This window comes from Cydia fagiglandana, chromosome 16 (genome assembly GCF_963556715.1).
Source record: "Cydia fagiglandana chromosome 16, ilCydFagi1.1, whole genome shotgun sequence".
In the NCBI taxonomy this organism is placed as follows: Eukaryota; Metazoa; Arthropoda; class Insecta; order Lepidoptera; family Tortricidae; genus Cydia; species Cydia fagiglandana.
In genome coordinates, this window is record NC_085947.1 from 8,580,589 (window position 1) to 8,597,603 (window position 17,015).

General features: G+C 36.9%; 1 protein-coding gene across 1 annotated transcript in view; it reads right to left on the reverse strand.

Annotated features, from left to right (window-relative positions):
- LOC134671903 (protein dead ringer) overlaps positions 1-11,784 on the reverse strand; it is a 153,931-nt gene extending 142,147 nt beyond the window's left edge. Inside the window, exon 1 of the mRNA XM_063529763.1 lies at positions 11,576-11,784. Coding sequence (XP_063385833.1) covers positions 11,576-11,623 — 48 coding nt within the window. The 5' untranslated portion in view covers positions 11,624-11,784. The remainder of the gene's footprint in view (positions 1-11,575) is intronic.
- Between the last annotated feature and the right edge of the window lie 5,231 nt (positions 11,785-17,015).

A 17,015-nucleotide genomic window follows, 5' to 3' on the forward strand; every position in this document is an offset into this window, starting at 1 on the left:
AGATGTGTAAGCGCTCGCAATAAAATCGTTTGATGTGCAATACGCTTTAACCCATTCAGAATACAGTGTAATACAAAATCACCTTTATCCGTCAACTTATACAAATCGTAAGGTAATAAAGTGAGGTTATGTTAATACTTCAAGTTAACGTCTATCGCGAGATGGCTTTCTAGAAACACCTTTGAGGTATCCCCATGGCAAATAGAATCGGCGAGGGCTATTCTCTCGTGACTAAAAAGGTCTTATACAATCGTTGTTCCAAAGCTTAAATGACGTTTTAGCTTTGTATATCTTATTTGAATAATGTCGTCAGAACTCGCCGCCCTCTCATTTATTCCGATATACACGCGTTGGCATGCAGATATTCGCGGCCGATTTCTAATGACAGACCGTTGCGGCGATAACTGACAACGCCATCTATGAGCGGCAGTAGATAAACATAAGGCTACTTAACATAATTCAAGACTAGATGTCGCCGAGTGCATTAATCAAAAGATCGCACGATAAGTTAAGGTGGTTCGCCTAGGTTACTCAAAACTTAACTCTCGCTAGATGGCACCACTTTTGCAAAATTTCAGGTTTTATTTTTTTGTGAAATGGTCATGGTATTTGTATACTTAAAAGTATGTTTCGCGCACTCTTTAAATAAACATTGAACAATTAAAGTAAACATTGAATACTTCATTGTGCAAAAACCACCTTTTTAATTCGACGGAGTGTTGCTGTCACGCTTTTTCCTAGTATTACTCACACATGCAAACAGTGTTTCCGTGATCCTTGTAGTAGACAATTTCACACAACGTAAGTATGTTGCATTGCAATAGCGTAACGGTATGTTCGTGGAAATAACTACGTGCAAGAGGATTGGGGTTCAAGACTGGTGCGAGTAGGTAATTTCTTTTTGTTTCTCCTTTGTGTTATCTTACCTTTAAACGAGCAATTATTATATATATGTTACTGTAAAAGCCCGAAGTACGGCAAAACCTAGGATTTACCGGTAAAACCTAGGTTTTACCGATGCCGATCGGTAAAAGCCCGAAATGTTAAATCTTACTAGTTTACTTCGGGCTTTTACCAACACCGATATGGTAAATCCTAGGTCTTACCACGGCAACCGGTAAAGTTTGAATCATGCACTGATTCTTGAGATTATTAGATGAAAAGTAGGTAGGTTTGGATCTCCCGGTTCTGCTGAAGGTGAAAGAGAACTCTACTAGCCTGCATCGTGGCTAGGCACCCAGGTTTAGGTATAGTTAACTTTAAAACCGAATCTGCAGCTGGCCACTTTATTGAGTAATAGAAACGCGTTCCGTATGTGTTTCGCTTTCCAGATGACCAGGGTGCCTAGCCAAGGTGCCAATGGTTTACGCTCCGTAGCGACTGAAGCGCAGCCGTGTCTGTCGCATTAATATGGCAGAGTGATAGAGAGAGGTATTACCCTAACGTTCGCTACGGAGCGAACGACTGGCATCATGGCTAGGCACCCAGATTTAGGTATAGTTAAGATTACCGCCGAATCTGCAGCTGGCCACTGTATTGAGTAATAGAAAAGCGTTCCGTATGTGTTTCGCTTTCCAGATGACCAGAGTGCCTAGCCAAGATGCCAATGGTGTACGCTCCGTAGCGAACGAAGCGCAACCGTGTCTGTCGCATTAATATGACAGAGTGATAGAGAGAGGTATTACCCTAACGTTCGCTACGGAGCGAACGACTGGCATCTTGGCTAGGCACCCAGATTTAGGTATAGTTAAGTTTACCGCCGAATCTGCAACTGGCCACTGTATTGAGTAATAGAAACGCGTTCCGTATGTGTTTCGCTTTCCAGATGACCAGGGTGCCTAGCCAAGGTGCCAATGGTTTACGCTCCGTAGCGACCGAAGCGCAGCCGTGTCTGTCGCATTAATATGGCAGAGTGATAGAGACAGGTATTACCCTAACGTTCGCTACGGAGCGAACGACTGGCATCTTGGCTAGGCACACAGATTTAAACGCTTTTTAAAAATCAAAAAACTATTACTTATGAAAGCAGAAGAATATAAATGATCGTATTTGATTTATAATTGTTACATATTTGCCGTAACTTATTTTTAAAATGTGTTTTTCAATTAAAAGACACGTCAAGATTGTTTACCTTATTTCTAATGCTAAAAAAAACAAACTATAGTAATAATTGTGTTTTTCATTCATAGACAAAATCCATTATTTTATCCACAGGAAATTTTATATATCTCTTTTTTATTGCAGTGAGGATGTCCTGATTGTAAAAATAAGAGAGATTAGGTAGAGTATAATTTCTAATTTTCTTTGTCAAAAATAAACGAATACGTGTAGCCCATACCATACTTAATCAATCGATTTATGATAATAAGAAAAATTAAATAAAAATAAAAAAACAATACGAAATTTAGATGTAACAAAAATACAAAAAGTTATGTTCCAGCATACAATTGACTGGGGATCGAACCGGGAATCTTCCGTTTGTAAGCAAAAAAGCGACTGTTTGCATAACACGCCATGATAGTTCTTAGCTAAGCTGACGAACTTCGGGTACTTATTCTCGCTTAGGTCAATTAAGTACCTGTCAAACGTCAGTGTCAACAAAATTGCACTAAACATGACGGCACTCCAAATTCGCGCCGTGGTCAGCCCGGCAACGTCGGAAATGGTATGGCAACGTCGCAAATGTATCTGTACACGACATTTGTGACACACACATACGTAAAATTGATGAAAATTTAACTATGATTTTTGCATGATTTCTGTATGAAACATTGTTTTCCTGTTAATTTCGCGCAAACGAATATTCGAAGGAAGATAAATGCGGAAATATTTATGTACTAATAGTGTGTAGTTACTTAATGAGCTTTGATTGAATTTTGTATGAAAATCGAACCACCTTAAACAGTCAAATAACGAAATAACATGTATTTTAGATTGTAATACAGTCAAGTGTAAAAATATGCACTTACTCAAAAATATGTCCCATAGTTCTCTTTATTCGCTGACATAAGAGTTATGGGTTAAGGGATGTATTTTTGAGTAGGTATGATGAGTGCTCCCATATTGTAACACTTGACTGTACTGCCTAATCGTAAGCGAAAAAATACTAAAAGAAGATTAAATATTAAAGATTAAAGATTTAATATTTTTTATTTATAAGTTTTAGTGTTTTGCTATAAAGTTGTAAAAATGCTATTAAATAAAAAGAAGATAAATAATATTTAATTCTTAAAAATCATGTTTTTAATGATTAACGTAACTTTTCACTTTCAAAATAACTTGATACAACACAGGTGCATAAAATACAACAAATCATGACAGAGTTTAAAAGCCGAGGCCACAACTTCAAAAATATCATGCAGTTGCTAGCGCAAACTGACAAAAACTTATTTTAAGTTAACTTATTTTTCAAAGCAATAAAACTGCGGCTAACTTCTTCACGCTGTCAGATTTTATTAACATTTACTGTAATTTTCAATTAAAAAAAGCCTTATTTTATTAAGTTACATAACATTAAACAAAAACCGTTAACCAACATAGTCGTTAATCTAGCATTTTGTAATTGCAATGCGATATAAACCAATAGAGAAGGTATTATAGAATAATTGCTTCTACACTATGCGGGTACCCGCGCGGCGAACTATCCGTCGGGTGCGTATAAAAACAATAAACACCATCAAATGTTTACGCTAAATTGAACTTTACACCAAACAACTAACGTGCATTTTGCTTTGCAATATGAAAGAAGATAATACATTTTGGAAATATTGCGAAATTGTATTAAATTAATAGTTGATAGAGAAATGTCGTGAGCGATAACGCTTACTTGGAATTGGTACGGGCGGGTTTGATATGCGAGTAATAAATTGCACTTAGGTACTATTGTTTAACATTTATGTTTAAATACTGTAACAGTTTATTTAGGTACAAATATATAGTCCGCCTTGTAGCATACGGTTTTCACCTTTATTTAGTTAGTATTTACCGCTCTGATTCCGTTAAAACACCATTTAATGTAGATTTTTAGTTATTTTGGATCAGATTTTTAGTTATTTTTACACGACTGCCCAAAAAAAGAGTGTATTGTTTCTGCTGGAATTGCTGATAGTAGTTCTTTCTATAGTCCGTTTTTTTTAGCATTAGAAAGAACTTCGCAGAAGTAAATTTGTGGTTTCAAATCCGGCACTTTTAGCGGTAATAATTTGAAGTAAATTACATGTATTGACCATGCTACATTAGATAATTCAATAATTATTTACAAATAACGAGCCTCATAAAAACTGCACGCTTGCTTCTGCGGAGTTCTTTCTAATGCTAAAAAAAACGAACTATAATTGTAGGTAGTTCTACTTACGTACTTACAATAGTAACAGTAGTAGTTGTAACAGTCCGATACATACCAGCTTGTCAGATACTGAAAAGAAACTGAGATTTACTTATTAATAACTTATCATTGTTATTGACAAGTCTAAGAAGATGAAATGACCGCCGTTCACACCGTCGCGTCACACGATCACGTATATCGCCGGCTTAAGTCGCAAACCTCGTAACTCCTCCGAATGAGTTAAAAGGCTTACGAATAAATCTATTCTATTCTATTCTATTCTATTCTAAAATTGTAATAAAATCTGACTTCCAAATACACACACTAATATCAACTTCTATATAATTCAGGTTAAAAGTTCTTGCAAACATAATAACTATGTACCTAACTTAACTATTACTCGTAAAACAAAAATTACTGAAAAGTAGTTAGTATTAATATTAATGAATAAATTAATATAAACTACATATTTATGCACTTCACTGTGATGCGTGTTATCATAAAATCAGCGAGGTGCAGTGTAGAGAAGTTGTTAAAGTAGAAATTAACTTCATTAAAGTAAGTAAAAGCTGCACTTTAGTTATTCCACTTTATTGCAACCATTATTGTGCGTCCCCTTTTGCCAGCGAGCATTTTCTGATTGTAATACGTAGCATTTAGCTTTATATTTAAGCACCTACCTATAATACATTACTCGTACAACTAAAACGTTTGTTAACATAGGCATAGCTGTTATTTGTCACTAATTATGATCTGACACCGAATATTAGAATGGAACGTAGAGGTATCTTGCGTAATTGTTAATGGATTAAGCCTGTCAGTGGATTAAGTACTAAATTAAAACCTTAAATGAAGGTATTAATTTACCTTGTTTGTGAATGTTTCAAATTGACCGTTTATAGGCAGGAGCGTAGCAGGGCAATAATAAACATATAGGAGATATTGGAGTTAAATAAGTTAGAGTAATAGCAAGTTTTGTAATAAAGTATTAAACAATAGTACTTAAATTAAATAATAATATTCTTCGTATTGTAATCCCACTACCCAGGTACAACAGAAGAAATTTTTGCTTCTTTTATCGTACTCTATGCAACAGCTGAGAAAGGAATGAAAAGCAATGAGGTACAGGTAACTGGATGTCGACTGAATAAAATAATTTATTAATTATATGTGAAGTTCCACGGGAAAAGGTACCTTATGGCGGCTGGCGCTTACGTCGCATAGCACCGCATTAGTATTGGAGCGGCGTTAATAATAGCGTACGCGCCAACCGCCAAAAGGTACCTTTACCCGTGGGATGTCACATATAGTACCATTTTGCAGCACGCTGTGCGTCGCGGTGTGACAGTCGGCCAACTGAACTAACCCACGCAACCTTTCCTTTATAAATATTGAATGTCAATACGATTATTTACGACTGATATTGAATATAAATGAGAGATAAACGATCAAGTTCGATTCCTGACAAAGGTGCTTTTGTCGAGTCAGCCATTTTATTTGTATGCAAATTATGATCACAAAGGAGCATTCGCATCATATTATACATTTATCAAAACACAAAAAGACCAATCTATAAGCCGTTGAAGGAACCAGGTTAAGGCCGCACACGGTTTGAAATAAATCTCGCCTTTATAAATATTAGCAATAGCAAAGAGAATAGATAGTATAGAGGGGTCCTGTCATAGTAAATTTTGTAGTCACCGTAAAATTACTGCCATCTATCGACACACGACTAAAACTCAAAATAAACACGTATACAATTATCAAAGAAATGTGTATATATGGATAAATGATTTTATTATTTATATATCATTTTGACCCATGTTTATTCACTGATATCTATGTGTTAAAATTGATAAATATGAAACGGTGTCGTCACGCCATCTAGCCGAGCATAGGCCAAAGGTATGTGCGCCATCTATCCGAGAATGATTTTTTCTTGATTTCCGAGGCACCTTTTTTTCTTACACTTTATTCATCTTATACGAAGTTACGTCTTTGCCTACATTAATAAGGCCGTAAACTCAATCTGAAGGTTTTTTCACACAAATTAACAGTTTCACATATGTAGCTAGTAGTTTCGTGTAAGTTTTATAGCCTGAAATAGGTATATAAGTCATTTAAATATGAAGAAAATATATAATAAACACATTTAATGTATCTACCTGAAACTGAAAAAAAAACATTTTAATTCTTAAAAAAATAAACACATATGATTCATAATTAACCATCACGTGTTCAAAGTTACAAGCGCCAACATTTTTTTATCGGAATGTATTAGGAGGGTGAATCATTAGGAAGGTTTAAGGCCTGTGCACACCGGATGCGTGTGCGTAGACGTGCACGTGCGCGTTGTAGTATACAGATCCTTATGAGAGACGGCACACCGCTTGCGTGACGTGTGCATGTGCGGCTCCAACATTTTAGCGCACGCGCACGTACACGTCACACACACGCAGCCGGTGTGCTCTGGTCTTTATCTTTTGAAGTCATAGTGGCACGGGGGCAGGCAGCTAATCCTGCATAATGCTGCCGTTGCCTTTTACTCTAACACGTCACAATTTTGAAGGGCATCTATGTCGGAAACACCCATTCTACGTTTACCAGTATATTTAGGTGTCAATGGCATTATTATACATGGGTGTCAAAATGTAAACATACATTTAATAATTTACCACAAACTTCAGGTTGAACACAGTGATATTTAAATAATGATATGCTTTGACAAATTACACGTACAAGTAAAATTTATACCAGCGACGAAAATGAGTTCCGAATATAAATTACATTCACTAAAAATAATTTACTTACGGCTATCTACAAATCTCACATAAGCATAACCGACCTGTCATCCAGTGTTGTCAACGCGAAAAAATATATTAAGAAAACCCGCCAATTATTTCAATTAATGAAACGTCGCGGCGTCGACAGGAAAAGGAAACCGCGTCTCCTAATAATATCTAAAATGTCTAACTTTAGTGATTGTGCACTGACTGACAGCTAGGTTTGATTAATTAATAGCGGCCCTCTATTCGCCGAGAGATAAATCGTCCGTGCGCGCCTCCCGTGAGATGTCGCCGACGAATAAATGAATAAGCCCCAAACATCTAGACCGAAATAGACCCCTAACGATGTCTTATACAGGTGGGTATTAATTAAGTCGTCAGATCTTTGGATCGCGTTCCTTTCATATTCCTTTGAGTTAATGAACGTATTTTGATATTGAGTTCGTTTGAGCGCGGAGAAATGAGAATAAGCGTAATTTACGGCTTCAATTGAATCGCTATTCGCTACTTTTCATTTAGCCAATGCCGCTGAGCATTTCTTTGGGCGAAATTAATAATTTTAAGGAATATTCGAGACATTTGATGACGCAATAAAACTAAGTAAGTACTTACTAGTAGTTTATGACTAAGATTATCTTCAAGACTTTGTCCGTCGTTAATTACTTCTAAATAAGTTAGACCATCGCCACCCATCGCACGAGTCGTGGTAAAAAATGGACGCCTAACGAATCGACACGTTAGATTTTTCCTTATATTTATGAATGGCAAAACAAATGGTTCCGCTAAATAAACAATGGCGAGTCAAAATGTAGCTAGGGTTGTCAACCGCCCGATACTTATTATTGGTCCTATTTTGGAGCCCGTCCAGATGACATCCGAGCGAGTTTTGGTACAGTAAGCTGGCTACAACCCGGACACTGCCTGCTAAATTAGTTTAAGAGGAACTCCCAATTCATTGAATAAAATAATAAAATCATTGGCGTTGGGAATTTGCGATGTCATCCAAACAGCCGATGTTTTTTTTTTTTAATTTTGGCCTGTCGCGGAAAGTTTAGTGATGCCAGCCCTGATCGTAGCCGAGACAGATGGCGAGATGGCGAAGGATCGGCTTCGTCCTGCTATAAACTGTGAAACCGAACCGCGTCGCCAGAATTTGTTATTAATAATCATAACACCGCTGCCGCTGCGCCATTTTGTTTTAGGCCGTTGCCATTGAATGTTTTTCGAGTAAAGTTACAGCTTTCTTTGATAAATTATGAATGAAAGATAATCCAGCGTTGATAATTAATAGGCTAGGTATACATATGTTATAAAATTGAGTACTTACTTACGTCATATGCCTTTACACCCCTTTATGTGTATTTTTTTAAATGAATATAATATGATTTACTAAACTGTAAACATTTGATAATGGTTAACTGATGTTGCAATTATCTAGTAGGTACTCATACTCATTTATCGGTAAATTATTAAAAACATGTCAACGCTTTAAATAAATAGGTAACAAAATTTCAATAACATTAAAATAATTTAATTGATTGATTACAATTGTACAGTGAAATCATTGGTTAAACAAAACATGCCTAATTGAATACAAACGGCGACGTTGACGGCGATCTGGGCCAAATTTTTAATTTAGTACTGTAGGTTTTTAAGTTTTATTATGTTTCTTTCTTTCTTTATTTGTTTTTATACAAAAATAAAATGTCCATTACCATTTATGTCTATTTAATAAATAGACATCGAATTGATTCGAAAACGGGGATCAACGCAAATTATGAATTTAATCCATATTCGTTATTTATTGAAGCTGAAGTTATCAAGAACCCATTGTCTGTAAATTATATAGCGTAGGTAAACATTGTCATAAAAATTATGCAGTATCTAGTAGAATTAAATTCCACCGAAAAGATTAAACATTTTTAAAACAACGCGAGACAGATCCCTTAATTTCTACCTGCTAAATGGATGTTTTATTGAACACGTGTTTGGGTGCAAACCGTCTGCAACGAGTAATCCGGAACACATGTTTCAAATATATTCACAATAATAATCTCTGACGGTTATGAATACCAATGAAACATTTCCATGAAACTTGTAGGACATCATATTTTTGAGCATTTATTTAAAAGAAAGTTCTTAATCACTTAACCTTATAAAAAAGTCCTTCGCGTCTGTCTGTCTGTAGCTGTTATATATTCGCGATAAACTCAACAACTACTGAACGGAATTTCATGCGATTTTCACCAATCAATAGTGTGTATAATTTGCAAATAATTTGTAAAGGTTTTGTGTAATCACCGCGCAACTTATTTAGCAACCGCCTGAGATAGTGGTAGATCTACTTCTACTTAATACTATAGTATAAATAGTACATGTACATATAGGTATGTAATGTAGGTATTGTTATGCGATTATGAATTACCACCTAATAATATTTTGAAAAAAACTGTCACGCCCAAGTCAATGCACCATGATGTACCTACCTAAACAAATGAAAAACCTTGTCATCGCATTTTCTTATTTTTTCTACCTATCTGATTTGACATAAAAAACAACAAACATGCACTCTAAGGTACCTCATAAAGATATAAGTATAATAATAGGCCTTTATCTGTGTCAGATGTTTTAAGCAGCATCCTGGTTACTACACTTGCGTTCGTGGCTGTAAAGTATATGTAATAGGCTAATACCTAAGTAAAACTAAGACTAAAAGTAACTTAAATACTGTCAACTGATGATGGAGACAGAAGGGGAAACTATACACAATGTTTTTTGACTATGAACTAAAGGCCTGTGCACACTTGCTGAGTGTGCGTGACGTGCACGTGCGCGTGCGCTAAAATGTTGAAGCCGCACACGCACACGTCACGCAAGCGGTGTGCCGTCTCTCATAAGGCTCTGTATACTACAACGCGCACGTGCACGTCTACGCACATGCATCCGGTGTGCACAGGCCTTAATTTAGCTACGACCTAGATGAAAAATTAACGCTAAGACAGATTAAGAATGATTCAAATATTGTAAAATGCACACTACTGTCACCCATGTAAGCCATGTTGACATACATATTTTATAATTGAGGATTATTTCCTTCGTCTAATCCTGTCCCCAGTTATCCTAACTGATGGTAAATTATTAATCTGATAGCGATTGGTAACAATGGTTTAATTTCATGGCAGTGTTGTTGAGTTAAAGGAATCTGTAAAGTAAAATTCAGCTGAAATTATTAATTAAGGTTAATAACCTTCATATGAACCTTAATTAACGGTCTCCTTCAAAATTGTTACATTCCTTTACTCTACCATGCTGCCATGAAATTAAACCATTGTTACCGATCACTTAATCAAACCATCTTATTTGATTCCAATCAGAAATCTTTAAAATAATCTAATCCAATAAATTAAATGACGAATTCTAGTAGGTATAGTAGTAGGTAATCCTGGTCCTTACAAAAAAAAGCTAGACATCCCATCTATCGTGAGTGCATGGAGTCTAGGTATACCTACCTACAGGGCTATGGTTTGCATCTCCTTATTATTGTAGGTAGGTAACTTTTTTTAGCGATAACATGTCAAAACATTACAACATTACCTATTACAAGCTTAATCAATCACTATTCAAATCGCATGAATAAATCTACTCTGAGTTCAAATGTCGAGGGGTTTCTATAAATAAAGACAGATCAACAACAAAATCCAAAATGTCAAATTAGTTGCCTAATACCTACCTAATATAAATAATTATTTGCAAGGCGGGTAGGTGAAACTGAGGTGGTCTTATCTTGAAGCGATGAAATTATGAATTAGCATTTAGGGGCACATACCTACTTGAGCAGAAATACAATTTGATTACTTTTCAGACATTAAGTGCAAGTATCAAGACTATTACACGACCGTTGGCGAGTGACAACTGTGACAAGTTGACAACTGAGTCGCACACCTGCGTCGTACAAATCTAACCTATGATTACCTACCCCATTGTGTAATAACACGTATGTTATAACATTTTAATTATAACATTTCTTAATATCAAGCGAATTATTTTAGTTGCATTGAAATTTATATTAAGCGAAAACAGTTATAAGACTTACTTAGTTTAAATTAAGTAAACAGTTTTGATGGTTTCTGAATAAAAAAATCCAAAACGATTTTATGACGTACTTATCGGTTTTAATATAAGTAGGTAATAGGTATGTACTTAATTGATCCTTTCACATGTAGCAAGAAGTTCGCACCTCAGTCGGACACGTGTTTAAAGAAAAATAACTACCGCAGGTGTAAGTCCACTTCACATCACTTGCACAAGTTGCACACTTTCGATAAGTTAAACGACTACAGCAGGCAAATATACACTCTTTATACGGGTACAAGTCGCCCAATGACTCCATGAAGGTTTGATTGAACTTTTCCAGCATGGTTACCATGGCAGCGACAATTACACAAACTACCAACTAAGTACTCACCACGGGACTGTCGTCTCCGAGATCTGAGTCACGGTCGGCGTCGGCCATGGCATACGCCGGCACCGGGTCACGATTCTTTACCCGAATCTTGGCGGTTTTCGGCAACCCAGGACAATATGGCACGGCACGGCACGGCACACGCGGAGCGGACAAGCGGCGCCGCTGGGAACGCGGAGTGGTATGACGGCCCGCGATCGCCGGCGCCCCCTTCCGGCTAGGCCCCGCCCTAAGGCGGCCTCGTCACGGCGAATCAAACCGCGTCCTATCAAAATGATATTACACCGCGCTCCGCCTCACGCTCTTATATTGTTTTTATTCACGCTATTAAATAATTGCGACGTACCTATTGATCGTGTGATTAATAGCGATAATGAAACTTGACGTTCATGCTTCGGGTTTCAAATGAGATTGGACTCCATTTTTATTATGCTTTTATTAACACGTTTATAATTCAGCAAGGGTGCGAGAAACCGTCCATTGTGTTTAATTACTCGTCAGCTTTCTTTAAGTTATTTTTAAATTTTTAATGTTATGTTGGTACGTATTCTAAATAAAGTTGTTGACAAGAGGTCATGCAATGCGCGTTGAAATCTTTACTTTGCACATGTAGCTGACCTTTAGGTATTTATTCTCAATGCATACATACCTACATTTAGGTACCTTTTCTCTGTTCTGTGTGTAAATGTGTTTATTTATCTTTTAGTCAACAGGTAACATACAGCACACCTCAATACCTACATACGTCTACATGCCCACATGCCGAAAGAATGTAAGAATCAAATAATGAATAGAATTAGACGTTACTTTGCGGAAATCCATATTAATTAAAACCAAAATACCTCATCATCATCATCTCAGCCATAAGACGTCCACTGCTGAACATAGGCCTCCCCCTTGGACCTCCAAACGTGCCGGTTGGAAGCGACCCGCTTTCCGCATCTAAAATACCTATTACTTTGCTAATCCGTGAAAAGATAACGTGCTAGTCGCTAGTCAATCAGTGCTAACCCGTTATAGGTACAGTCAATCCTGGATATAAGGTTAGAACTGGATAAACGAGAAACCTCTATTAGCGAGAATAATTATAAGGTCCCGTCATTTGGCCCTAGATTACCTCTATTAGCGAAAGATCCAAACCTCTATAAGAGAGAGTGATTTGTCCCCTTTGAACCTCTGTATCAGAGAGTGTCTCTCCCTTGGCCTCTATGAGAGAGAATCCTGAGTGTAATTATTATCCGTTATTTTTGATACTTTCTAATTTTCGGGGAATTAACGCGCACGTGGTGCATCTGACCATTTTTTTTATTGTTTATAAAAAAGAATTTGTCTCTTAGGTCATTGTTTTCGAAGTCCTCCCCGCAACCCTGATTTATTTTATTTACTTACCTATTTATTGATAACAACATAACAATAACACGTTTTGGTAGACGAGCCATGTTGAAAATTTCGTACCGACTCTATACCGCGATGAAATACACAATGGTTTCCCATAAAAGTGATGCTAAGTCCGAATATGATACTGCGATGCGCCACGGCGGAATTTGCCGAAAGTACAAAAACCGGGCAAGTGCGAGTCGGACTCGCGCACGAAGGGTTCCGTACCATAATGCAAAAAAAACAAAAAAAAGCAAAAAAAAAACAGTCACCCATCCAAGTACTGACCACTCCCGACGTTGCTTAACTTTGGTCAAAAATCACTTTTGTTGTATGGGAGCCCCATTTAAATCTTTATTTTTTCTGTTTTTAGTATTTGTTGTTATAGCGGCAACAGAAATACATCATCTGTGAAAATTTCAACTGTCTAGCTATCACGGTTCGTGAGATACAGCCTGGTGACAGACGGACGGACGGATGGACGGACGGACAGCAAGGTCTTAGTAATAGGGTCCCGTTTTACCCTTTGGGTACGGAACCCTAAAAAGAAAGCCACTTCTGGTACGAAAAAGGGGGCTGATTGCTGATTTTACCCATCTGACACCGAAATAATAGTTACGGCAGCAGTTACAAATTGACTGGTAGACACACACGCGTATTCGGGAAACGAGATAATCACAAGATCTAGAAACGATATAGAGATCAACTAGATTTACATTAGATATCGACTAGATGTGACTTGGATATCTAAGTCATAACTTGTCGAAATCGTTCAAGAGGGCCTCCAGAATCGCGGAAACGTCAAATTTGACATATCTATCTTACAAATATCTTTAAATTATCCATATCGTAACTTGTTGAGGTCTAGTAGAGATCTAATACATTTTCAGAATCGAGCCGACAGAAAGGCGAAATCTGTCAGTATTTGTTTGCCGGAAATGCTTGGCAGATGCTCTCAAACTTGACCATCGGGATTTCATATCAAACTCGTCTGTACCTACCTATTTTCGCCCAACCGAGTTGACCTGTTGCCCCCTAACTACTACAGATGACATTTGGATGGCAACTAAGGGCCCGATTCGGATTTTGAAATAGACATCTATTAGATATCTGTTAGACATCACCAAGGTACGATAACGATATGTTTAAGATCTAACCTGTCAAATTTGACATTTGCGCGATTCTGGAGATACTCTTAAACGATTTCATCAGGATATGATCAGATCCAATAATCACATCTAATAGATATCTTACGCTGTCTAACGTAAAAGTGACATTGGTTGCCCGAATTGCGCTGTAAAAGAGAACTAGTTGATATCTAAACTATAACGTATCTAGAATGGATCTAGTACGTGTCGTCTCTTGTGAATATCTTGAAGTTCGAATACGGCAGTAAGTAACTGCAAGCTGCATTACTGTTGCTACATTACTGTCGCTTTTTAGCGGGCGCTGTTACTGTCAATTTCCTTGATAAAACGAGTTATGTTCGTAGCCAGAGACACATTACTGCCGCCAAACATTAGAACATTCAACAGATATAGTTAGCTACCCAAGTAGCATGGAAGTGTCGGCAACATCAATATAGCAGCCAATTAAGAACTTAGAGTGATTTAAGGGACGTATAAGAGTGTCAGAAAAGATTTAAGCTGTATAAAAGGTACTTTACAGACATTATACAGCTCAAGCTGTATAAAATCATTATAAAGGATTCTGCGGAAGCATGGGTTGCTTTATCAGAATATAAAAAATCTACTATAAAACTAAAAGTGTTGTGAGAGATTACAAGCTAATTCTATCGTAAAAGCTGTATACAGGCTGTATTGTAGTAACACTTGGCACTTTTAGCTGTACATAAGTATCTGTCAACTCCGTTTTAAAACATTAAGTGTTGTGAAACACTACAAGCTAATTTTATCGTAAAAGCTGTATACAGGCTGTATTGTAGTATCACTTGGCACTTGTAGCTGTACAAATGTATCTGTCAACCCCGTTTTAAATCTATTCCTTATGGCGTAATCTTACTCTCCTATAAGAATAGTAGTTGTATAACTTCTGTCTGTAAGGGTATTATAAAACCAAATGAATTAATGGCAGCTATAGTACAGCTTTTTTCTGTATTACTGATAGAGTCGCTTATAACAATCTTTTGGCGTAATTTTACACTCGTATAAGTATAGTAGTGTAATAATTTCTGAAAATAAGTGTATTATAACACTAAAGGAATATATGACAGTTACAGTACAGGTTTTTTATTTGTTATACGGATCTCTAAAGAGAATTATAACTTATGTACGGAGAACCGAAATACAGCCAAACGAATACAAATATACTATTATAAAGCTGTTTTAATTACAAAAGCTGTAAAAGACACTCCATTTATTACTCAGCACAGCTACTAAGATTATAATGCTCTCCAACTATCCTGTAGGCTGTTTAAAAATTGTCGCCATTTTACAATAAAAAAAAACGTATTTGTAAATATAATTAAAGAAATACTTGCAAATATTTAGCAGACTAACGCCGTGTTATAATTACCAGCTAAAATAAATTGTTTAGCCTTAGAATTAATATTTATAAATATTTTTGATACTCTAACCTTAAAAACAAACAGTAACTTTACCGATTTTTGATATTTTCCTTATGGTTTCTCTTTGTTATTTTGCAGGCGCGTAAATATTTTGCCAGAAAAGATACACAGGTTCACAATAAATAATAATCGGCACTTACCAATAATGTAATATTCCATTCAAGTCCTGTATAATATTTACTTTTACTTTTACCATCCACTATAACACTTTATTGTCGCCATTACTATATTACGAATTAACAAGATTAAGACATTTTAGTTTCTTAAATGATTATTATTCTCTTGTAATTCTTTCTTATAACTCATTTAAAACTTATATTCTTATATCGTACTTATAAGAGATTATCTGTAGTGTTAAGGTTTCCTGTTACACCGAAATATAGCTGTAATGCAGCTATTATGCAGCTTATGTATTGCTTATACAGCTACTCTACAGCTCTAATAACGCCAAAGGCTGTATAATTTGGGCCCTTTTTTTACTTATAAGGGCTGTATAAGCGCTTATACAGCCTTTGTACAGCCTAACTGTACAGCTTATAGTATACAAATAAACTTTAATACAGCTTATATACAGCTTGCAATGCTACTTGGGTAAATGCCTATTTATTTTTAATCTCCAAGTTAAACGTTCCAGAAAACGTTAGATAGGTATTGAGCTGGCAGTACAGGCAGCTACAATTAATGCGGCCGGCAGATCCATCGGCTGTCGAACTGCACATCTACCCCCACAGGCACAAGTGAGGAGAGACGAGCGGTGGTCGCTCAGTAACATTTACTCTATTAGGTAAAACGGTAGATATTGAGCTGGCAGTACAGGCAGCTACAATTAATGCGGCCGGCAGATCCATCGGCTGTCGAACTGCACATCTACCCCCACAGGCACAAGTGATGAGAGAAGAGCGGTGGTGGCTCAGTAACATTTACTCTATTAGGTAAAACGGTAGATATTGAGCTGGCAGTACAAGCAGCTACAATTAATGCGGCCGGCAGATCCATCGGCTGTCGAACTGCACATCTACCCACACAGGCACAAGTGAGGAGAGACGAGCGGTGGTGGCTCAGTAACATTTACTCTATTAGGTAAAACGGTAGATATTGAGCTGACAGTACCAGTACAGGCAGCAACAATTAATGCGGCCGGCAGAGCCATCGGCTGTCGAACTGCACATCTACCCTCACAGGCACAAGTGAGGAGAGACGAGCGGTGGTGGCTCAGTAACATTTACTCTATTATAGATAAAACAGTAGATACTGAGCTGGCAGTTAGGGAATGCAAATCGGTTATTTTTTGTATGGAAATAACCGCGGTTTCGGTTAAAAACCGATTATTTCCATACAAAAAATAACCGATTTGCATTCCCTACTGGCAGTACAGGCAGCTACAATTAATGCGGCCGGCAGATCCATCGGCTGTCGAACTGCACGTCTACCCCCACAGGCACAAGTGATGAGAGAAGAGCGGTAGTGGCTCAGTAACAT